The 24,231-nt window shown below is 40.1% G+C and overlaps 1 protein-coding gene across 27 annotated transcripts in view; it reads right to left on the bottom strand.

Annotated features, from left to right (window-relative positions):
* The window catches only part of obscnb (obscurin, cytoskeletal calmodulin and titin-interacting RhoGEF b), a 61,378-nt gene that overhangs the window by 24,185 nt on the left and 12,962 nt on the right, over positions 1-24,231 (bottom strand). For 11 of the 27 annotated variants that reach the window (XM_069157559.1, XM_069157558.1, XM_069157561.1 and 8 more), the window contains 34 exons: positions 23,955-24,227; positions 23,556-23,837; positions 22,530-22,823; positions 21,879-22,160; positions 21,422-21,697; positions 21,068-21,340; positions 20,699-20,965; positions 20,348-20,617; positions 19,987-20,253; positions 19,517-19,783; positions 19,310-19,422; positions 19,067-19,220; positions 18,812-18,973; positions 18,613-18,717; positions 17,366-17,632; positions 14,969-15,238; positions 14,618-14,884; positions 14,231-14,497; positions 13,786-14,052; positions 13,417-13,686; positions 13,068-13,337; positions 11,835-12,101; positions 8,717-8,983; positions 8,319-8,585; positions 7,800-8,066; positions 7,304-7,585; positions 6,792-7,058; positions 6,295-6,561; positions 5,779-6,045; positions 5,263-5,529; positions 4,786-5,052; positions 3,889-3,963; positions 3,404-3,478; positions 2,767-2,862 (listed from right to left, as the gene is read on the bottom strand). In XM_069157559.1, the coding sequence (XP_069013660.1) occupies positions 2,767-2,862; positions 3,404-3,478; positions 3,889-3,963; positions 4,786-5,052; positions 5,263-5,529; positions 5,779-6,045; positions 6,295-6,561; positions 6,792-7,058; positions 7,304-7,585; positions 7,800-8,066; positions 8,319-8,585; positions 8,717-8,983; positions 11,835-12,101; positions 13,068-13,337; positions 13,417-13,686; positions 13,786-14,052; positions 14,231-14,497; positions 14,618-14,884; positions 14,969-15,238; positions 17,366-17,632; positions 18,613-18,717; positions 18,812-18,973; positions 19,067-19,220; positions 19,310-19,422; positions 19,517-19,783; positions 19,987-20,253; positions 20,348-20,617; positions 20,699-20,965; positions 21,068-21,340; positions 21,422-21,697; positions 21,879-22,160; positions 22,530-22,823; positions 23,556-23,837; positions 23,955-24,227 (8,094 nt within the window). The remainder of the gene's footprint in view (positions 1-2,766; positions 2,863-3,403; positions 3,479-3,888; positions 3,964-4,785; positions 5,053-5,262; positions 5,530-5,778; positions 6,046-6,294; positions 6,562-6,791; positions 7,059-7,303; positions 7,586-7,799; positions 8,067-8,318; positions 8,586-8,716; positions 8,984-11,834; positions 12,102-13,067; positions 13,338-13,416; positions 13,687-13,785; positions 14,053-14,230; positions 14,498-14,617; positions 14,885-14,968; positions 15,239-17,365; positions 17,633-18,612; positions 18,718-18,811; positions 18,974-19,066; positions 19,221-19,309; positions 19,423-19,516; positions 19,784-19,986; positions 20,254-20,347; positions 20,618-20,698; positions 20,966-21,067; positions 21,341-21,421; positions 21,698-21,878; positions 22,161-22,529; positions 22,824-23,555; positions 23,838-23,954; positions 24,228-24,231) is intronic. The other 16 variants (XM_069157563.1, XM_069157570.1, XM_069157574.1 and 13 more) reach the window with 10 other exon arrangements.

The raw sequence follows: 24,231 nt of genomic DNA, 5'->3' as shown, positions 1-24,231 counted from the left end.
GACAGAAGTTTGCTCTGTAAAAAGGCTAATTCTTTACTTACCTGACAGATTATAGGAACTTTTATTGTAAAAACTAAAATAGAAACCAAAACAAGTCTAATGTCTGTTTTAACACATACACACATACATACACAACACTGATTCACAGTCAATGATCATTGTGCCCATTCAAGAGTATCCAAACATTTACAAAGTCTGTCAACTGTTATTTTCTGAAGGACAACAATAACCCAAAATACAGCAAATCCATCATTCACAGGTGAATAACAAGTGAGCAACGTCTAAGCAGGCTAAATACACACCATACAAAAATCCAAAGGGAAAACAACAACAATAAAAGGGAAATAAACATTGCGCAGGTGCCACAAATTCTACCTTGTCCTTTCACTTTGGCATCCAGCTCTTTAGACTCTGGCAAGAGGATGACTTCAGAACCAATAAGATTTTCTTTTTCTGCAAGTGCAACTAATTTAATAGACTCTTAAATATCGACTGTGATAAACACAATGCACAACAAATACAGGTTTCAGATGAATGAAGCAAAAAAGGCCTGTTGCTAAACTTATAAACTGCACAAAAAATACCAACAATACTGAACGTGAGTGATTAACCGGCAATGTGCAACTTCCAACTCTTCAACCAACAAATAAGGCAGACTGTAGACCAAACCCTCAAGACACGAGGACGTCTGAATGTTTAACACAGTATTGCAGCATGTTTGTTTTTTTTTAGAAAAAGCCTAACAAACAAAAACCCACAGTACAAAGAGAACAAACTCTCTCAAACACCAGCACATACCTTCCACTTTCTTTTTGGATTCCTGCTTCTCAGCTTCAACTTTGGAAGTTATTGCTGAAGCTGGTGACTTCTCTGCTGTAACTGCAGCAATGCAGACATATTTAAGTGTAGGTTTTAATTAAACTTATATAAACTGGAATTTGATAAACAGACTGAACGATGCAACAAAAGCAAGATCCTTCACATGTTTTAAAGCCACAATGTCCAAGACAACACATTTACACTTGATTCTCACTGTCTGAGATTAGCAGTGGTAAAAGCCATTACATGATTCAGATGATAAAATAAACTCATGCAATACCTGGGGAGAGCAGTATCTTAATGTACAGACAGTGCCATGACCAAGAGCTTCTTCAGCAAAAAAAAGTAGCACAGTCGCGAAAGGCAACCAACATCATCACATGGAAACATGGTGACTACAGATCTGACAATCACAAGGCTCATTTCATAATGTACTGCATTAATCCAAGGAGCAATTGCCAAGTACATATGCAATATGTATTCATCTCCAACATTAAATTAGAAAATAACTCAATCATAACATCAGCAATCACTGCACTAGCTTGAGCTTTTCAAAAACTGCACAGGACAATATACAGATTGAAGCCCAAACCACAACATGTTGCATGTCTCGCAAACCAACATATTTTTTCGGGTATCATCACTACTGATGACTGGCACTGTACCTACTAGAAAGATAACATCTGCTGACAAAGCTGTTCTTTGCTACTGTATTTCTGCCTGTTAACATACTACCACAACCGTGAGAAGCACAGTCAACAAAAGGAACCAGGAACAATGAACTGCGGTATGTTTGATAAGGCAGGGGAAAAACGTCACATGGCAGGATAATATTATGCAAAGAATGTACCAAAAATGTAACAGACTAAAAGTAATGATTTGTCTAGTAAAGTAAAAAAGTATGCAGCATCAAAAACATGAAATACATTTAACCAAGTAAATGTAACTTGTTTCTGCCCACAAGTTACATGCTTTTATGCTACTATTAAAACCCTCATTATCCGTGTTGTTTAAAATAGTTTTGGATTTCAATCTTCAAATTTAACCATAAAAATCTATTTAAATGTTTCAGCCAAACATTTAGCAGAGCAAAACTCCCCACATGTGGCAGCACAAGGACTGTGGCAGTAATGTGTTCTATACAGCAAAGAAGCAGGAAGTCAACAAAGAGCTAAAACTCTTGCATACCTTCTACTGGCTCTTTGGTGCCCTGCCTGTGGGTATCTTGTTTGGCCGCTTTTCCAGCAATCGTCTTCTCAGCAGGGGTAAAGCACCTCATTAACCTCACAATCTTACAGACGTGAGTCTAATAACTTGAAGACAACAGGCAACCAGAGCCAGTAAAGCACACAACCACAAAGGATGCAAACTCCACTGCCACCTGCTACTGCCACCTGCTTACAACTCTGAATAATGTCTTTACATTAAATTAAATATGCTGATGGCTATATAATAACTGTCAAAACAAGTGAAATCTGTAACAACGAGAAGCAATTAAAATCTTTCAAAATAGAAAAAGCTACAATCAAAGACAATAAAGCCTTTGTGCCCTCTCAAAGATCATCATATCAGCAATTGAACACAGCAATAATCCAAAACAGTACAAACAAAGTGCCAAATATACAGCAAACAAATGTTTGCTGTTCAACACACAACTGAAGAACAAAGCGTCAAACCAAACAGCCAATACAGTATTTGTGACAGAATGGAAGTGACATAATAGCCACATACAAGAGAGCCCCCAAGAAAACAAAGACCATCTTCATTATTGTGTTTCAGCCATTCACCTTGCAACATGAAACTGAACAGACACTGAAGCCAAACTGAAGTACAATCTCTTTACATATTTTCCAGTCCTGTTTTTGTTACAAGCCTCACATGACACATTTGCAACATTGATAAAGTCACAGAATCCAACAACAGTCACGCAAACATGTGTTGCATTACCTTCACCTCCCTCTTTGAGCTCTCTTGAACCTCTCTCAGTGTCTTCTTTCAGCAGCTGCTGTTTTGGAGTCTGTCCAGTAGCTGGCACTGTCACGGCTATAACAATTGAACACACCATCGAGCCCACAATTTGAATTTGCCATAGGAAAGTACCAGCCACATGCAATACTCAAGTCTTATGGCGTAAACAACAGAGCTTTCTCATTTTGCCATACCAACAGTCAGGCTGCATGCAACGAAATGACCCCGAGACCACAGAAATCCACAGATGTTGAGACTGACATTTTTTTTCTTCAATAGTAGCACCAGCCGCGAAAATGTGACACAAATCATGACATGATTAAATAAGGAATAAAATCACCACGTTTGCCAGCAGGCACATGAAATAGAGCAGATTAGGTCAAAAACAGAAAACAACAGCAAACACATGTTTAGCCTGAAAGCAATGACACATTTCATGAGCCAGCAAGTTTCTGTTTGATGACAAGAGTCAGCAGCCGGCCGAGGAGAGACAATATTTCAATTATTTTTCTTAATTTTGACTGCCATTTGACAAAGCACTGCGCTGCACAGACTTAAATGCACAACACAAATGGACTACACAAAAAGGCACAGCTGAGAACCCTCACAAAATTACCTTCTACTGTTTCATTTATCTCTTGCCTCTTGTGCTCGTCTTTAGAAGCTATGGATGGAGATTCAGGCATCTTGGCTGAAATGCAAGTATTATACAGTTATAGAAATACTCAACAAACCTTCAGGGGTCTCTGACCACACATATAACAAAATGGACAATGATTTTATACCACACACACAAGTAAACTATAGACATCCAACAGCAGGTATCATTCTTAAACCATTAGCAGGATACCACCACAACAAAGACTGCAAAAACACAGTGAAAATCCATAAAACTGAAGGATCATTTGACACAGCAGAAACACATAAAACTAAAGCCCAAAAAAAATCTGGTAAATTTATCAATCATAACTTATATAGACGACAAGGTACAGGCCCAATTTAATGGAAGACTGCACATGGCAACACAAAGTCCATTGACAAGATGAACAGAGTACATACAGCTGAAAGTCAAACTAGCACATCAACATCTTCCCTCCATACCTTCCATCATTTCTTTGGTCTCCTGCCTCTTAGATTCTGGTTTAGCTGCTGAAGGAGAAGTTGACAGCTTCACAACTGAGAGGAAATAATTTAAATTCAGTTTGCTGTAACATACTTGATCATGTGCAGTTATATGAACGGAAAACAAAATATCACCGAACAAAATGGTTTAAAAAGCAGGTTCAGGAACGATTAAACAATAAAACACAGCAACTCTAGTAAAACAAGAAAGAGGATCAGTTGGCTTGTCTGAATAAATACTGTCAACAAGAAATGTTTATGGACCAACAAACATATATTGTCCATGACCAAAAAAAACATAAGCCACATAAAAGAGCAGCAACAAGTAAGGTCTGGTAAACTGTGAAGTAAAAAGAGAAGATTTCTAACTGTTTTATGAAGTGCTCATTAGGAAAAGGTCCAAGAAGGGATTCAAAATCTTCTCCGAAATATCAAAACTCGAAGTGTCACAGCACAGAGCGCACAAAATAAAAGCGATCCAGACCAAGACAAAGACTTTCAAACTGTTGGACCACTACAATGTGAGGAAACCATTGGATGAATTTGATGTTAGACACCCACAAAAATGAAATTTCATGAGCCAGCACAGAAACAAAACAACAAAAAACAAAGGAAAAGTGATAGACATTTCAGAGCCACAAGCGCTTCAGTCAGACAAAATATACAATTCAGACAAATTTTATACAATTATTCCTCCAAATTAAGTCATTCAATATCAATTTCAAAATAATCTGTGACTAAATGTGAACAATAAATTGCCAGTAGTGACAAAAATGAAGAGGAAGAAAAGCTACGCCATAACACGTGAGAAATATTACTGTATTACAAAGACAAATGTAAATATACAGTAGAGGTTTAAATCACAACTCTCCCTACCCTTAATCTTGAGGCTGGCTGTGGTCTTCTGGTCTCCACACACACAGCTGTAGTCTCCACTGTCTTCTGGCACCACTTTGTTGATAAGGAGTTCATTCACAGAGGCCTTCTGCTTCATCTGGTACTTTTCTCCAGACTTCAGGACCTGTGTTCCCTTCTTCCACTCCACTGGGACTCCAGGTTTAGACAGCTCACAGCTCATAGTGACACTGTTTCCCTCCTCAGCCTCCTGGCTCTCTATCTTCTGTTTGAAGGTCACTGGTTGGGCTGAGCATTTATTATTTGGTTAGTAACCATTGGCATGCAATGATATAAAATACTTATAAAAAAATTTTTTTAAAAATTGTAAAACCCATGGAGAAACTGCAATCCATAATGACATGTAGGATCTGTAAGAAAAATATTTACATCGAAAAGCTGCTCTAAACAATTTTTACAAAACACAACACTGACTGACTCTGAAAATCCTCTCCCTACCCTTAATCTTGAGGCTGGCTGTGGTCTTCTGGTCTCCACACACACAGCTGTAGTCTCCACTGTCTTCTGGCACCACTTTGTTGATCAGCAGTTCATTCACAGAGGCCTTCTGCTTCATCTGGTACTTTTCTCCAGTCTTCAGGACCTGTGTTCCCTTCTTCCACTCCACTGGGACTCCAGGTTTAGATAGCTCACAGCTCAGTGTGACACTGTTTCCCTCTTCAGCCTCCTGGTTGTCCAACTTCTGTTTGAAAGTTGCTGGTTGGGCTGAAGATTTATTAGCTGGTTAGTAACCAATGGCTTGCCATTACATAAAATACAAATAAAATACTTGAATAAAAATATTTAAAAAACAAATAAGAACACAAAAAACAACAACAACACTGACAGTTCACAACCGGTGATAACACGCAGACTCCCCAACAAATGTGTCTAAATATGCACCTAAACAGTAAAAACTTGCTCCATTCAATAAAAAAAATACTCGAACTAACTCTTTGAAAATCCTCTCCCTACCCTTAATCTTGAGGCTGGCTGTGGTCTTCTGGTCTCCACACACACAGCTGTAGTCTCCACTGTCTTCTGGCACCACTTTGTTGATCAGGAGTTCATTCACAGAGGCCTTCTGTTTCATCTGGTACTTTTCTCCAGTCTTCAGGACCTGTGTTCCCTTCTTCCACTCCACTGGGACTCCAGGTTTAGATAGTTCACAACTCAGTGTGACACTATTGCCCTCCTCATCCTCCTGGTTGTCCAACTTCTGTTTGAAAGTTGCTGGTTGGGCTGAAGATTTATTAGCTGGTTAGTAACCAATGGCTTGCCATTACATAAAATACAAATAAAATACTTGAATAAAAATATTTAAAAAACAAATAAGAACACAAAAAACAACAACAACACTGACAGTTCACAACCGGTGATAACACGCAGACTCCCCAACAAATGTGTCTAAATATGCACCTAAACAGTAAAAACTTGTTCCATTCAATAAAAAAAATACTCGAACTAACTCTTTGAAAATCCTCTCCCTACCCTTAATCTTGAGGCTGGCTGTGGTCTTCTGGTCTCCACACACACAGCTGTAGTCTCCACTGTCTTCTGGCACCACTTTGTTGATCAGGAGTTCATTCACAGAGGCCTTCTGTTTCATCTGGTACTTTTCTCCAGTCTTCAGGACCTGTGTTCCCTTCTTCCACTCCACTGGGACTCCAGGTTTAGATAGTTCACAACTCAGTGTGACACTATTGCCCTCCTCATCCTCCTGGTTGTCCAACTTCTGTTTGAAAGTTGCTGGTTGGGCTGAAGATTTATTAGCTGGTTAGTAACCAATGGCATGCCATTACATAAAACATAGAAAGACATATACAACAAAAACAAAATGACAAACCCAGAAAAACTGCAATCCACAATAACATCCCAACTCTAAAACAGATGTCTCTAAATATGAACCTGAACTGAAAAGTTGCTCTGAACATTTTCCTTAAAAAAAACCCCACTACATTGACGAACTCTGAAAATCCTCTCCCTACCCTTAATCTTGAGGTTGGCTGTGGTCTTCTGGTCTCCACACACACAGCTGTAGTCTCCACTGTCTTGTGGAACCACTTTGTTGATCAGCAGTTCATTCACAGAGGCCTTCTGCTTCATCTGGTACTTTTCTCCAGTCTTCAGGACCTGTGTTCCCTTCTTCCACTCCACTGGGACTCCAGGTTTAGATAGTTCACAACTCAGTGTGACACTGTTTCCCTCTTCAGCCTCCTGGTTGTCCAACTTCTGTTTGAAAGTTGCTGGTTGGGCTGAAGATTTATTAGCTGGTTAGTAACCAATGCCATTACATAAAATACAAAGAAAATACTTAAATAAAAATATTCAAAAAACAAATAAGAACACAAAAAAACAACAACAACACTGACAGTTTACAACCGGTGATAACAGGCAGACTCCACAACAAATGTGTCTAAATATGCACCTAAACAGTAAAAACCTGTTCCATTCAATAAAAAAAATACTCGAACTAACTCTTTGAAAATCCTCTCCCTACCCTTAATCTTGAGGCTGGCTGTGGTCTTCTGGTCTCCACACACACAGCTGTAGTCTCCACTGTCTTCTGGCACCACTTTGTTGATCAGGAGTTCATTCACAGAGGCCTTCTGTTTCATCTGGTACTTTTCTCCAGTCTTCAGGACCTGTGTTCCCTTCTTCCACTCCACTGGGACTCCAGGTTTAGATAGTTCACAGCTCAGAGTGACACTATTGCCCTCCTCATCCTCCTGGTTGTCCAACGTCTGTTTGAAAGTTGCTGGTTGAGCTGAAGATTTATTAGCTGGTTAGTAACCAATGGCATGCCATTACATAAAACATAGAAAGACATATACAACAAAAACAAAATGACAAACCCAGAAAAACTGCAATCCACAATAACATCCCAACTCTAAAACAGATGTCTCTAAATATGAACCTGAACTGAAAAGTTGCTCTGAACATTTTCCTTAAAAAAAAACAACTACATTGACGAACTCTGAAAATCCTCTCCCTACCCTTAATCTTGAGGCTGGCTGTGGTCTTCTGGTCTCCACACACACAGCTGTAGTCTCCACTGTCTTCTGACACCACTTTGTTGATCAGGAGTTCATTCACAGAGGCCTTCTTCTTCATCTGGTACTTTTCTCCAGTCTTCAAGACCTGTGTTCCCTTCTTCCACTCCACTGGGACTCCAGGTTTAGACAGCTCACAGCTCAGTGTGACACTGTTTCCCTCCTCAGCCTCCTGGTTGTCCAACTTCTGTTTGAAAGTTGCTGGTTGGGCTGAAGATTTATTAGCTGGTTAGTAACCAATGGCATGCCATTACATAAAATACAAAGAAAATACTTGAATAAAAATGTTTAAAAAACAAATAAGAACACAAAAAAACAACAACAACACTGACAGTTCACAACCGGTGATAACACGCAGACTCCACAACAAATGTGTCTAAATATGCACCTAAACAGTAAAAACTTGTTCCATTCAATAAAAAAAAAATACTCAAACTAACTCTTTGAAAATCCTCTCCCTACCCTTAATCTTGAGGCTGGCTGTGGTCTTCTGGTCTCCACACACACAGCTGTAGTCTCCACTGTCTTCTGGCACCACTTTGTTGATCAGGAGTTCATTCACAGAGGCCTTCTGTTTCATCTGGTACTTTTCTCCAGTCTTCAGGACCTGTGTTCCCTTCTTCCACTCCACAGGGACTCCAGGTTTAGACAGCCCACAGCTCAGAGTGACACCGTTTCCCTCCTCAGCCTCTTCACTCTTTAGCTTTTGTATGAAGGTTGCCGGCAATGCTGCACAAGCAAGTTTTTATTACTTTATGCACATGCAAAATGAATAGTTGCACAAAGGTTTAAACCTAATATGACAAAGTTTAGGCAACTGAAGTAAAACTCTTGTCAAAAAAGACATCATGAATCCGTACCATTGACTTTCAAGGTTGCAGATGTCTTCTTGTCCCCACACGCGCAAGAATACTCTCCACTATCTTCGACCTTCAAATTTGTAATCTGAAGTATACACGAGGTCTCCTTCTGCTTCATGTGGTACTTCTCTCCTGGTTGGAGAATTTCAGAGCCTTTCTTCCACTGAATGGTGGCTGCAGGTTTTGATAACTCACAGCACAGTGTCACAGTCTCCCCTTCCTTTTTATCCTGGTTTTTGAGCTCCTTGTTAAAACTGGCTGGCAGGGCTAAAATAAAATGAACAATGACTTAATTATATGAAATACGGGGTTGGATTGTGTTTGGTTGTAAGGCGGGATGAAAAATCATTAGGAGGCGTAAATGGTGGGTGAGTTGATGTGCCACAGTTGTCCAGCATTTCTCTTTGGAACCTAAATATTATTCCAGAGTTGGGCTGATGTTCCCTTTGCTAAAGGTTTATCTACTAGAGGCATCTAATTACCAAGGGATCAAACCTTTTGTTACTGTACAACAGAATGAAATCCTTTCTTAAATTCACAAAGGATAGCAAGACAATGCATTTGAGTACAGGTCACTTAGAAACATCAGCACATGCTAATGGATCTCATTCAGTTTGCGGATGTGAAAACAATCTCAGTCACACAAATCTCAGGACAAAGAGGACTGAAATCACACTGAACACAAAAGTAAAGCTTAGCCTTCAGTGACACACATAATGCAAATGATTTGGAACAAATATCTATTCAAAAAATAGGAAGGCTTTAGCAACAATTGTTTGGATCTGTAGCAGTTTCAACAAATCTACATCACTGGCCAAAAGTTTTGAGAATGACACCAATATTAATTTTCACAAAGTCTGCTGCCTCAGTTTTTATGATGGCAATTTGCATATACTCTAGAATGTTATGAAGAGTGATCAGATGAATTGCAATTAATTGCAAAGTCCCTCTTTGCAATGAAAATGAACTTAATAAAAAAAAACTGCATTTCAGCCCTGCCACAAAAGGAGAAGCTAACATCATGTCAGTGATTCTCAAGTTAACACAGATGAGAGTGTTGACAAGGACAAGACTGGCGATTACTCTGTCATGCTGATTGAGTTAGAATAACAGACTGGAAGCTTTAAAAGGAGGGTGGTGCTTGAAATCATTGTTCTTCCTCTGTTAACCACGGTTAACAGGAAGGAAAGGAAACACGTGCAGTCATCATTGCTTTGCACAAAAAGGGCTTCACAGGCAAGGATATTGCTGCTTGTAAGATTGTACCAAAATCAACCATTTATCAGATCATTAAGAACTTCAAGGAGAGAGGTTCAATTGTTGTGAAGAAGGCTTCAGGGCGCCCAAGAAAGTCCAGCAAGCTCCAGGACCGTCTCCTAAAATTGATTCAGCTGCGGGATCGGGGCACCACCAGTGCAGAGCTTGCTCAGGAATGGCAGCAGGCAGGTGTGAGTGCATCTGCACGTACAGTGAGGTGAAGACTTTTGGAGGATGGCCAGCTGTCAAGAAGGGCAGCAAAGAAGCCACTTCTCTCCAGGAAAAACATCCTGGGGTAAAGTCATTTTCTCTGATGAATCCCCTTTCCGATTGTTTGGGGCATCCAGAAAAAAGCTTGTCCGGAGAAGAAAAAGTGAGCGCTACCATCAGTCCTGTGTCATGCCAACAGTAAAGAATCCTGAGACCATTCATGTGTGGGGTTGCTTCTCAGCCAAGGGAGTGGGCTCACTCACAATTTTGCCTGAGAACACAGCCATGAATAAAGAATGGTACCAAAACATCCCCGAGAGCAACTTCTCCCAACCATCCAAGAACAGTTTGGTGACGAACAATGCCTTTTCCAGCATGATGGAGCACCTTGCCATAAAGCAAAAGTGATAACTAAGTGGCTCGGGGAACAAAACATCAAAATTTTGGGTCCATGGCCAGGAAACTCCCCAGACCTTAATCCCATTGAGAACTTGTGGTCAATCCTCAAAAGGCGGGTGGACAAACAAAAACCCACAAATTCTGACAAACTCCAAGCATTGATTATGCAAGAATGGGCTGCCATCAGTCAGAATGTGGCCCAGAAGTTAATTGACAGTATGCCAGGGCGAATTGCAGAGGTCTTGAAAAAGAAGGGTCAACACTGCAAATATTGACTCTTCGCATAAACTGAACGTAATTGTCAATAAAAGCCTTTGACACTTATGAAATGCTTGTAATTATACTTCAGTATACCATAGTAACATCGGACAAAAAGATCTAAAAATACTGAAGCAGCAAACTTTGTGAAAACCAATACTTATGTCATTCTCAAAACTTTTGGCCAAGGCTGTACACTGTAAGTAGATTTGTAAGTGGCTGGAGAATATAGCATTAGATCTGACAAAACAGGATGTTTATCTAGTGATATTCAGCAGCTTCAGAGATAGTGAGTCTCAGGGAGCAAGTATCTAACGGGCAGAGAGTGGACACCACCCTCTACAGCTTCAATATTATTGAGGGGGCTTGGTTGCATTGGGGAGTGCTCTCAGGACATATATACATTAGGCAGATCGGTAGGACTGACACACAAACATACGTAGGAGATTCCCCTTCAGAAACAATGAGCATCCTCCGGCTTTCCCGCTTTCACCACAGATGGACTTTTAAAGCAAAACCAAACCTCAGTATGAGCTACGTGAACATGACATTCTCAAAGTACAGCATGAACAAACTGAAATGGGCACAAAAAAATCGGAATGCAACAAAATGTTCGACAGCATTCAATACAGGGAACAAAAACCATGCAAAATGTATCAACAGTGGGAGGAGAAGATAAATTCTTCAAAATATTCATATGGCTGATTTTGAGTTCGTACTTCATGCTAATATATGAATGTTTACAATTTTTCTTTTTATGAAAAAATACTGATCACTTGCTAAGTAATAATAATAATATAGTAATTAACATCATCTTCCACACAAGTCTTATCATATCTAATGAAACCGGACATTCCACCAACTCTTTAAACAGAATTTGTGAACGTAATCAGCTGTGTAAAACAAAAACTTACTCCAAACTCATGTGTAGTTCAGCAAGATGGAAATAAATTTAGAATTTTCAGCGTCACCTTATTCATTCTTAAGTTCTCACCTTTGACGGTCACCTTTGCCATGCTCTTGGCAGTGCCCACATCACAAGTGTAGATATTGGTATCTTCCTCCTCCAGGTGTTTGATGGTGAGAGTTAAGACACCCTCCTTCTGGGACATCTCATATCGACCTCCAGCCTTCAGCTCTGTGTGCCCTTTAAGCCAGACCACTGTGGATGGGGTTTGTGCCGTCTCACATTGCAACGTCACAGAGGTCTTCTCATCTGCTTGGCTGTCCTTCAGTGCCTTAGTGAATTTATGGATTGGTTCTGTAAAACAAAAACATCAGTGTTGTAATTTTAGGGTGCTTTCAAACCTACGTTGTTTGGGTCCCAACCTTCTGACTTTTCAGTTTGGTTCAAACCAAAATAGCAGGTGTGAAAGGTGGCATGGACCATGGTCCGTACCAAAGAGGTGGTCTCGGTGCGAATCAAACTGAACCACGGTTCAGCAATTTGCAGTATAAAAACACTTTTTGGATGATTTGAATTTTCAAATCAATTAGAGGTGGACCTCTCATTAAACAATAGAAAGAGAAAGACCTACAAAGGAAGTAAAAGTGAGCTGCAGTGGCCCACTGGTTTAATTGGAGACAAAGTATTTAATCCCATGGAGAAATCAAAAGTAAACTTAAACCAATGCATAAAAATACCAAAAGTTATAACTTATTTTCTGAGAGGAAAATAAGTGCTGATAGGAATGTCATAAGAATAAGAATAAGAATAAGAATAAGAATAAGAATAAGAATAAGAATAGTATAGTGGCAATTAAGTGCATTTTTTCATTAATTTTCTCCATTCACACAGAAAAGGCTACTGGCTAAATCGACAACACACCGATGTCAGATGCACATCTGTCTCCAAACCAATCACAATCAAGTATAGGGAGACGCAGCCCACATGGGTGAATATGACAGGACGTAGGTATGCACAAAATTGCAATGTGAAACCAAAACTTAACTGAATCAAATGTATACAATTTTACAAAAACATGAACCTTGGTTTGGACCATGGTCCGAATTTTCAGCTGTAAACACCCTTAGGCACAATGTGAAACTCTAGGATTAACCTATAGTCACTTAACATAAGATTATCCAAGAGCACATTCTATATTTTGTAAAGATATTGGTCAGCTTTTCAAGAAAATATTAGACGTGTTGTCGTAGGTAAGTCTCATAAATGCTTGTCAAAGATGAAAGGTGCAGTAAGAAGTAAATTTGTCCTTTTCAGTCCTACCCTTGATTTCCAGCTTGGCTTTGATGGTTGCGCCTCCAACAACTTCACAACTGTACTCTCCAGAGTCCTGAGCCGACACATTATGGACGGTCAGCTTCATGACCTTATCTTGTTGGCTGATATTATACTTCTGGCTCTTTTTGATGGCTTTGCCCTCCTTGGTCCACGTCACAGTGGAACTAGCCTGCGTCACCTCACAGGTAAAAATGGCATCCTCCCCTTGAACAGCACAAATATTCTCTAGTCCCTTTGATACAGATGATGCTTTGCCTGCAACAGAGGTTGATAACATTTTATTTTAACACCTTAATATTTGGGACAGCCTTTTAAAAATTGATATGTGGCTCACCTTCAACTGTTAGTGTTGTTTTAGAGCTCAGGTCTGTAATGGTGAAGACCACCTCACCAGCATCAGCAGGGGTGACATCTTTAATAGTCAGCGTGTACTTGCGTCCTTTAGTGGAAATGTTAAATCTGCCTCCGTTTGTGATTGTTTGGCCGTTAACCGTCCAGGAGCACTCGTCTGTACTTTCTCGAGACAGGATGCACTCAAAGCTGCACATCTCTCCCTCATTTACCTCAGCTGACTTCAGCCATTTAGTGATTCCAATACCAATTTCTAGAGTAGAAAGAATAAGGTGTTTTATTGAACTGTATATTTCAACAGCTGTGTCAAGCAATACTGCATGTACAAAATCGGTAAAAAAAAAATACCCACCTCTAACTGTGACCTTTGACTTAGAAACCTCGGTGCCAAGATCACAGCTGTACTCCCCTGCATCTTCTTTGGTGACATCCTTGATGATCAGACCCAAAGACTTGCCTGTGTGAAGGAGCTCATATTTTGGTCCAGCTTTTAAGACTTTGCCTTCTTTTCTCCATGTGGGGGAAACTCTTGGCTTGGACGCCTCACACGCCAGAGTTATCATGCCTTTCTCTTCTCCAATGACATCATCTAGAGACTTGAGGAACACAGAAGGCTTCTCTGCAGGGAAAATGAAAAAGCAAATAATGACTGAGGGTCAGCCGCATTGACAGCATTTAAAAATCTAAATATAGACGACTTTTGGCAGTAAATTCATTTCTGAATGGTTCCTTTCATCGAAATAGAAGAGACAAATCATTTTAAGGTACTTGTAAACGTAGTGAATAGCAGTCCTCACCTTTAACCTTGAGTGTGACAGATTCTTTCAGCTTGCGGACCTGAAACATGATGGTCCCCCCATCCTGAGGTGCCAAATTCTTCAGTGTGATTTTGTGAACTTTCCCATCATGAGTGATGGTGTTGACTTCATTAGTGAAGAGCACCTTGTCATTGAGAAGCCACTGCACCTCTTCATCTGCATAGTTAATCTCACAGGTGAACACTGCATCGCTGTCTTCACTGACCTCTGTGTCAGACAGGTGCTTGGTAATCTTAATTTCACGCACTGATAACAAGTATCAAGACAGAAGATTTAGTTTGAAGACCAGACACATACCATTTATGCTTTATGTGATGGTTCATGCATACATATTTGCTGCGCTTTCTTCAGAGGTGCAAAATGTACCTTCAACAGTGAGTTTGCCTTTGGTCTCAGCCGGTCCAGACTGACAGCGATACTCTGCACTGTCCTCTTCTGTCAGCTTATGAATGGTAAGTTGGGCTCTTGTAGCATCTTGCTTCATGTTATACTTGTCAGATGCTGCCAGAGGTGCCTGACCTTTGAACCAGTAAACCTCTTTAGGTGGGGCAGAGAATTTGCAGGAGAGTATGGCTGAGCTTTTCTCCTTTGCCTTCACTTCTTTGATAGGTTCTGCGATCTCAAGTGGACGCTCTAAATGTGAGGAGCAATATGTGATTAGACTCAGACCAGAGAATCACTGCACAAAAGTTATTGTGTGTAATTTAAAACATTTACCTTTCACTGTGAGCTGGGCTGAGGACTTGCTCTTCCCAGCTGTAAACTGCACAGGTCCCGTCATCGATGCTTTGGTCTTTTTGAAAGTGAGACGATGCATAGTGCCTTCTTTCTCCATCTCAACATCTGTACCCTCCTGCACAGCAACTCCATTCAAAGTCCATATGGGAGGTTTCACCAGCTTCATACTGATTTCAACTTCAAAAACAGCTGCAAACGGTTCAGTCACTTCTACTGAACTAAGCTCCCGTACAATGCTGATGGACTGCTCTGGATGGATCATGGAAAGAGAATGGTCTAGTTAGAAGTCAATGATAAGCTTTCCTAAAATAAAAGTCATTTTGATTTACAGTAAACTATTATATCAAAGGTTTACCCTTTTTAAGACACAAACAAAACACCAATGGCCTGATTTACTAAGATCTCAAATAAAGGGTACGAAATTGCGTGTTCCTTCCAAAAGTTTGCAAAAATTTGTTTGCACCCGGTGATTTACTAAGACTAATTGCGTCATTGAAATCAGGTGCAAATCGCTGTATTTAAATGAGGGGTTTGCGTGTGTTAAAGTAACTCCAGCATTGGAAAACAGCGAACGCAAAAGGAATAGGAAATCTGATCCCATTGAAATTAAGAAATATAAATATAACAAGAACAAAACGCTATATAGGAGATTAATAGCAAGAAAGTCAACAGTGTGGGAAAAACAAAAAGGCGAAAAAAAACAAAACAAATACCAATCAGCAGGTCCAGCTCTTTCTGTGATAAGCAGGTGAATTAGTCTCATTCAGTGCCTCGCGAGTGCTCGTGAACCTTATGAAGCTACCTGTGAATTCTGCGGGACATCGCATTCAGTACCCGTGAAAGCAGACCTGAATAACAGGACTGGGTGGGATGTCCAAGCAGCGATACGCTGGAACAACCCAGCGGCAGGACAATGAGTCGTAAGAAGTTTTTTTAATTGCTGGTATTTCATGGCTCCTCCTTGTTGTGTTGGCTGTCAATCATCATTCAATAACGTCTACTTCTCACCACAATAAGAGCAGCCATCTCTCCAGATTTGCGTAACTGATTAATACATGCCTTTCAGTCGTACTAAAATACATATGCAATCATGTCTCCTGTTTCTACTTTCAGGTTTAGTAAATATCAATGCGGGTGCTAAATTAACTATTTGCAATTCCCCTCCCAGTATTTTGCACCTTCAAGCAGAAACGCCCAATATTACATATGCATGCAGGCAAACACAAAAAAAAGGACAACGTGTGTTAAATTGCACATTTGAGAGACATAATCCTCACTGCACGTCGTTAGTAAATCTGCTTGGACATTTTTTTGCAGGTGGTGTGGAGTTTGCACGTGCTTTTACACACGCAAACCTTCAGTAAATCAGGCCCAAATGTCATACTTCACAATACTGTCAGAAATCAAGAAATGGCACTAAATATTTAGCATGTGCTATAAAAGTGAACTTGGAAGAATTCAATTTCAGAAGTTAGTGAAAATGTACATAGTATAGCACAAATGATACTGTAATTTTGAGGCTGATAATGATATTTGGAAGTTTAAAGGACCAGATACTGTTATACAGAAACAATACAAATTTGTCAGTCCTCTCTGGTGGACCAATTATGTCTTGGTAAAACTGCCATCCGACCATCTGCATTCATCTTTCGCTGTGTTTAAGCACTATAGCAATAGTAATGTAAATACGTGAATAATATATGATAGTTTGATCATATTTTTACCATTATTTCAACATATCTCATCTTAGCACACTATTAGTGTCTTTAAACTCAATTACATAGTGTATTCAGGGAATTCTATCGGGAGCTACAGCTAAAGCAAGGAACGTATCTTTAATACTGTATTATCTGCAACTATCATGATAATCCACTTTTAGTAATATATTTTTCAAATTATACAATGTACTCAAAATGTACATCCATACATCAAAAACAACTCAAAGGACAATCTAAAGCCTCTACTCTGATTATCTTTAAAGCCTCTCACACTTGTCGCACATTCAAAGAGTTTTCTGTAATGACCTCATCAAACGTCACACTGAGAAAAAATCTAATCAGTCAAAACAACTAAAACACCAGCATGGGTCACTTCACCTGCAGGGGCAACAACATTTTGTTGATTACTTTCTTGCCTAAATACTTTGAAATTTCAAGTTCTGTGTTAATTAATTAATAAGTCAAGCTTTTTATAAAATGGCCAATGGCTAATGTTCCCATATTTCCCATTAATACATTATTTGAGCAAAATAAACAGATAGACAGACAGATACCTCATTGACTAGGAGTCTGATGGCTTGTTTTTGTGAGAACAGTCTGAGTATGCATTCGCGACACTAAGCTTACAATCAGCTTTTGTCATCATCTGCTGTGTTACCTTCTACAAGCAGTTTACAGGATGTCTTGTCATCAGTGGCATCACAGGTATACGTGTCTTCGTCCCCGGAGTCCACATCGTTGATGGTGAGCTTTCGGTACACATCTTCACTTTTGATCTCGTACTTCTTGCTGGACTTAATCTCCATCTTGTTCTTGTACCACTTCACCTTCGCACTGGTGCGTGACACTTGGCATTCAAGATGACCTCGATGCTTATACATTGCTATCTTATCCCTGAGTTTCTTCACAAACTTGGCAGGCAGCTCTACAGTAACAACAACACTGAATCAATGAAAACTATCATGTGTGCAACAAAGTAACAAGAAAGACTATCAACGCCGAGACCTTGCCAAAGCCTTTGCCCAAGCACATTTAACGGCAGGCAACTTCCATATTTGAATAATGGTGAAGTCCCAGGAAATGGGACTGAGGTATAAAGCATCTTGACTTCCAAAATTTATTTTGCAAAAGCTAAAGCAAATAGCAAGAATCTATAATACCACAAGGTGTGGGAGTCATTTCTGACTGCATCCAGCCAGTCATTAACATAGAAACCAGCCAATAAGCGCACTTTGAAGCAATTTACAGCAACTTATCATCAACTAATAGCAAAGTGTACTACCGATCATGTTCTAATGCTTCTAGAGATTTCCAATAATCCAATGACCCCGAAATGTCCAAAATCTCTGGACTAATAATGCCATCTTTATAAATCATCACACAAATGCTTACCTATATTTTTTTTTATGAGAAAGCTATGACAACACTGCTGGAAAATAATCCTAAACCTCAGATAGTAAAACCAAGTTGTGCTGTTGTGATGTGTTTGTTTTGCCATCAGGACTCAATGAGGAATAACAATGTAAATGCAAGTTGCAAACAGGATTTTCTATCATACCGGACTAAATACTGTCAGAATGATGAACTGTATTTTTACAATTGGATCACTAAACTAGTTGAAATGTTTAAGTCAGTTTTCAAAATCTGTCAGTAATTATGTGATCCGATTTCTATAATCATCATATGATCATAATCAATTTACAGTCACCAAACAGTTAAAAATTTTGAAGGTTTCAGATGTGAGTGTTGGTTTAATTATTTGCACCTTTTGACACAGTGAATAGAAATGATCCATTTGCAACCACATTAAACATTGTAACATAATAGTTAAGTAATTCCATGCATCATTGCATACTGTATATATTGTTATCTGATCTTCAACAAATAGCTCAAAGATTTGCTTACCTTTTACTTTAAGTTTTGCAGATGAAGATGCCTTCTCAGCTGTAAATTTAATCTCACCCATATCTTCTGGGGTAACAGACTTAAACAGCAGTATGTAGGTTCTGCCTGGAATAACAAATACAAATATTATTAGTCATAAACATTTTCCATTTTAAAATTAATATATAGAAAGATAAAGCTAGTTTTCTTGAGGCCTTACCTTCTTGTCTCATCTTGAGGTTGTCACTGACTTTGAGTTTGGAACTTCCTTTGTACCACTGGCACTCCACTTCATCATGTGAAATTTCACAGACAAATTTTGCACTCTCCTTCTCCATCACCTCCAAGTCCTCCAGCTTCTTAACAATCTTGATGTCTCTGGCTGCAGAGAAAATGTTTGTAAGAACCCATTGAGAAATACAAAAAAATTGTAGTACTGATTAACAGTTTACTGTGTGACATGATTAATAATTACCATGCACAGTGAGCTTGGCGGAGGTGTTATCATCAGTAGTGCGACAGATGTAAATGCCGCCATCTTCGGGGGTGCATCTGTTGATGATCAAAGAGCGCTTTCGGCCCAAAGAATGGATGCCAAAGTTCTTCCCTGGTTTCAGTTCCACATCATCCTGCAGATTCATTATTTTTCAAAATGCTGTACGATGTACTGCGTACTTTTAAATCACATTATTTCATACTGCAGGCAATCATTTCTCACCTTGAACCATCTAACGTCTGCATTTGTTCTGGACAGTTCACATTCAAAAGTAACCTTCTCCTTCTCAGCGACACTGATATCCAAAATGGGTTTGGAAATCATAGCAGGAGGTTCTGTAGAATCAGCACTTGTTAGTCAAAAAGAGACTACACTGTGAGAGTATGATTAGCGAAGACGCTAACAAGATTAACAGGAAACAGCCCTTACCAGTGACAATCAGCTTGGCCGATGTATGGACTCCCTCTGCTTGGAAGAAAATAGTTCCAGCGTCCTCCCTCTTGAGATTGGACAACGTCAGAGCATGCTTCTTTCCCAGAGCTGTGATGCGGCAGTTTGCCCCTGACTTTAGCTTGGCCCCATCTCTGGTCCAGGAGCCTTCAACATCAGCCTGACTGAGCTCAACCTCAAGTGTTACTGTCTCCGTTTCAAGTCCCTTGGTTTCTGTTAGACCCTTTATGACCTGAGTCTTCTTCACTGCAGAGAGAAGGAAATCTGTGAGTTTTGACACGCAAGCATGAAGTAACGATTAGGTTTGTTAGCTTGTACATTAAAATAATTTCAATTCATACACACATTATTAGAGCATGACATGGTCAGATACAGTATGTACCGTGTTATCCTTAGAATATGTACACTATAAACTGCATGTTAAAAATGTCAATGCTGATCAGTCTTACTCTCCACACTGAGCTTGGCCTGGGTCTTGTCTACCAGAGTTTCACAAGAGTAGATTCCACGGTCAGCGTAAGTCACACTCTTGAAGACCAGCGCCTGCTTAGCTCCATCCACTCGGATCTCCACATTTCCTGCAGACTGCAGCACTACACTGTTCTTCATCCACCTGACTTCCTCTGATGCCTTACTGAGCTCCACTTCCAGTTTCACTTCACTTTGCTCCTCCACTGTCAGGTTTTCCAGCTTCTTCTTAAATGTCACAGGTTCATCTGATAAAGACACAAAGAAGAATGAAGAGAATAAGGAAATTGCAGTATTTCTTCATAAATACAAGTAATTTAACAAAGCATTCCCTTTTCTTACGTTGGACTTGCAGGGTAGCTTTACAGCTTTTGCCTTCTGCATCAACACTAATCTCTCCTGCATCTTTTTGAGTGACAGAGGTGATAGTAAGTGAGTGACTGCTGCCGCCATGCTCCATCTTGTACTTGGGCCCAGCAATGATGGGTGTGTTGTTGTGGAACCATTTAACATTGACGTCTGCTGGATTGACGGCACACTTGAAAATGGCGTCTTTTCCCTCCATTGCAGCCACATTGTTCAATTTGGTGGTCAGCCTCACTAGTCTCGGTGCTGAATGGAACAAAGCAGACTGATAAATAAATAGCTTCGAAGCCTGAAACTATGAATTTTTGAGTTAAACTGGTTATTTACCTTTAGAGGAGACCTTTGCAGAGGTCTTGTCATTTTTACATGCACAGCTGTATTCTCCTTCATCTTCCTTAGTCATGCCAGTCACAGTGAGAACACGTTTAGCACCATCTGTTCTGACAGTGTTCCTGCCTCCAGGTTTAATCTCATGACCATCATGGTGCCAGACAACATCCCCTGAGACTTGATTTAGTTCACAAATCAGGCTCAGAGTACCTCCCAACTCCACTGCAGCAGGTTTCAAGGGGACAACAAACTTCAAAGCTGAATCTGAAATGAAAGCAGGAAAGTTAAACATCAAAACAAAATCTTGCATCTGCAGAGGTCTACACACCAACAGTCAGTTATGTTTTCAGCTTTTCTGTGACATACCTTTAACCTGAACTTTGAACTCCAGTTTGTCATCCGTAGTTTGACAGGAGTATGTTCCACTGTCTTTTGTTTCTGTGGATTTTACTATGAGGGTGCGAGAAAGGCCATCTTTTTTCATTTCGTACTTACTGCTCTCCTTGAGCTCCACACCATCTCTAAACCACTTCACACTACCACTCTGCGTGGTCAGCTCGGTGGCTAAAACAATGTTTTCACTTGCTTGAACAACACATGCGTCTTTGACAGGCTTCTTCTGGAACTTGACAGCTACATCTACGAAGAGGAAATTCTTTTCAGTTCTTTGTCAGAGAATTATCAATCCAGTGGCAAAAATTATTATATTTAAAATGTTACCTGTCAACAGCAGCTTAAATACCAGCTTATCTGCTCCAGCCTCACAGCTGTATTCTCCAGCATTCTTTTTGTCCATTTTTTCTATCACCAGCTCACGAGTCCTGCCCTTTGACTCCATGCGGACTCCTTTGCTGGAGGTCATCAACTTGCCATCCACGTACCACTTTACCTCTGTCTTGGAATCTGAAACCTCACAACTCAGAGTAGCTTTCTGGGAGAGAGAAGCTTTCACCTCCTTCTGGACAGATGCCTTGTTAGAGAAACCAGCGGGGGCTTCTGTAGAGCAAACGAAAACAATTGTTGTAAACATATCAGTCAACTCGAAATGCATCAACACAGCCAAAACTTTCAGCCAACATAAACCAACGAACATGCAAACAAAGGAACATTTTAAAACAATAAAAATCAATGAACAACTGAACACTAAAAAACACCAGCAACATTTTATTTCTCCCACCTGCCACCTGTATCTTAAAAGCCAGCTTCTCAGTCCCAGCCTCACAGATGTACTCTCCAGCATCCTTCTTCTCCAGGCAGTTGATCACTAGCTGGCGACTTTTACCCTTCGACTCTGTATTTATTGTCTGGCTGGAAGTCAGCAGCTTGCCGTCCCTGTACCATTTCACCTCTGTCTTGGTATCAGCCACCTCACAGCTCAGGGTGGCTTTCTGGGAGAGAGTGGCTTTCACCTCCTTTTGGATCGACTCCTTGTTGGAGAAGGCTGACTTGAGTTGGCTCTCTACAGAGGTAAAAAAGGAAAATGTCATGGCATTGTAACACCTTTTTCTTTTAATGCAAAGTGGAATATAAGCAACATATGAGCAGACAAATTACATATAACATTTACATATCAATAGACAGGAAGTAAAGAGGGCAAATATACATCACAGCCAAAACTCAGGCACATTATATGGTTCACAAATATGTGACACCAGTGACACACTACAACATTCACAAGTGAATCAAAAACAAAAGATTCTGATCTTCCATTGAGGCTTTTTAAAATGTTGCTCAATTAAATTGTCAGACAGGCAGGCATCAAATCTAAACAAGATATGCACAAATTACACAACACTGACCTACAACATTCATTTTCATGTCCTCATACCTGTAACCTGCACTTTAAACTCCACTTTTTCACTTCCTACTTCACAGATGTACCCTCCAGCATCTTTCTTCTCTACACTGTCAATCACCAGTTGACGGTTCTTGCCCTTTGATTCCATGTGCACTGCTCTGCTGGGACTTAGCAGCTTGCCGTCCTTGTACCATTTCACATCTGTCTTGTTATCAACAACCTCACAGCTCAGGGTGGCTTTCTGGGAGAGATTGGCTTTCACTTCCTTCTGGATTGAGTCTTTGTTGAGGAAAGCGGATTTAGCCTGGGTTTCAGTAGAAGTAACTGCAAAGAAGTAAGGTGCCAGTACCATTACCTATACAGAAACTGCTATTACACTGCAAGCTGCCACAGAGTGGCACAATGAATACAAGCAATTCAGAAAGAAAGAACAAGACCACAACCTGACAAAGAACAGAGCCACACAACACCAGAGCCGCGTACTTAAGGAAATGTCACAGGAGATCAAAACATGAAGCTCAGAGGTGGAAACAAGCAACAAAAGCTAAGATTTTGTAACACCTAATAACATGAAACTCAAGACCGGAAACACTAGTGTTTGATCAAGGCATTAAAAATAGATCATAACTGAAGCAACCAACAGTGCAGGCAAAATTGATCATTTATGATGCTTGCACACACATCAGAGGAGACACAAAGTATTAGTTTTAGTTTTTAGTTTTACCCCTATTTATATATATATAAAAAAAAAAAAAAGCTAGAATAAAACTGAGTAAAATGCATCGAGAGTAAAATATTGTTTACCAAATTCTAAAATGTTGGATGTTTATGAACCAAACTAAGAATTACATATAGGATTTGAACTTTTAAGACGTATTTGAAAAGTGTTGTCATTAAAACCAGGTTTCAATTGAACTTGCATCTCGGCTTTATGTTTTACATGCTATGCCTAAAACGTAAACAGTAATTTCAGATTTGAAAAACACACCGATGATAAGACAACCACAGATAAGACTTATTCACATCAGTTCATTAAACATAATGCATCCTCCTTACCTTCCACATGAATCTTAAACGCCAGCTTCTCAGTTCCAGCCTCACAGATGTACTCTCCAGCATCCTTCTTCTCCATGCTGTCTATCACCAGCTGGCGAGTCCTACCCTTTGATTCGGTATGGACTGTCTTACTTGAAGTCAGCAGCTTGCCGTCCTTGTACCATTTCACCTCTGTCTTGGTATCAGCCACCTCACAGCTCAGGGTGGATTTCTGGGAGAGAGTGGCTTTCACCTCCTTTTGGATCGACTCCTTGTTGGAGAAGGCTGACTGGACCTGTGTGTCTGTGGAGACCATGAATATAGATGACAAAAATGTTTCCCTGTTCCTTGATGTGTATATGAAATACCAGTATATAATATTTTGAAAAAACTATAAGCCGGTTTAGTCCTTGCTCGTACCTGCCACGTTAAGCTTGAAGAGAAGCTTCTCACTCCCGGCCTCACACACGTACTCTCCAGCATCCTTCTTTTCCACGTTGTCTATCAACAGCTGCCGACTTTTGCCCTTTGACTCTGCATGTATTGTCTTGCTGGTAGAGATTAGTTTGCCATCTTTGTACCATTTCACCTCTGTCATGGAATCAGAAACCTCCCAGCTGAGAGTGGCCTTCTGGGAGAGAGAGGCTTTCACCTCCTTCTGGACTGACTCCTTTTTGAGGAGTGACTGGGTCTCTGA

This window comes from Embiotoca jacksoni, unplaced genomic scaffold (genome assembly GCF_022577435.1).
Source record: "Embiotoca jacksoni isolate LCO1_2020_lvr unplaced genomic scaffold, fEmbJac1.0.p SCAF_22, whole genome shotgun sequence".
Taxonomy (NCBI): Eukaryota; Metazoa; Chordata; class Actinopteri; family Embiotocidae; genus Embiotoca; species Embiotoca jacksoni.
Note: the sequence above shows the minus strand (reverse complement) of the source record. Positions and strands in the feature narration are given on the sequence as shown.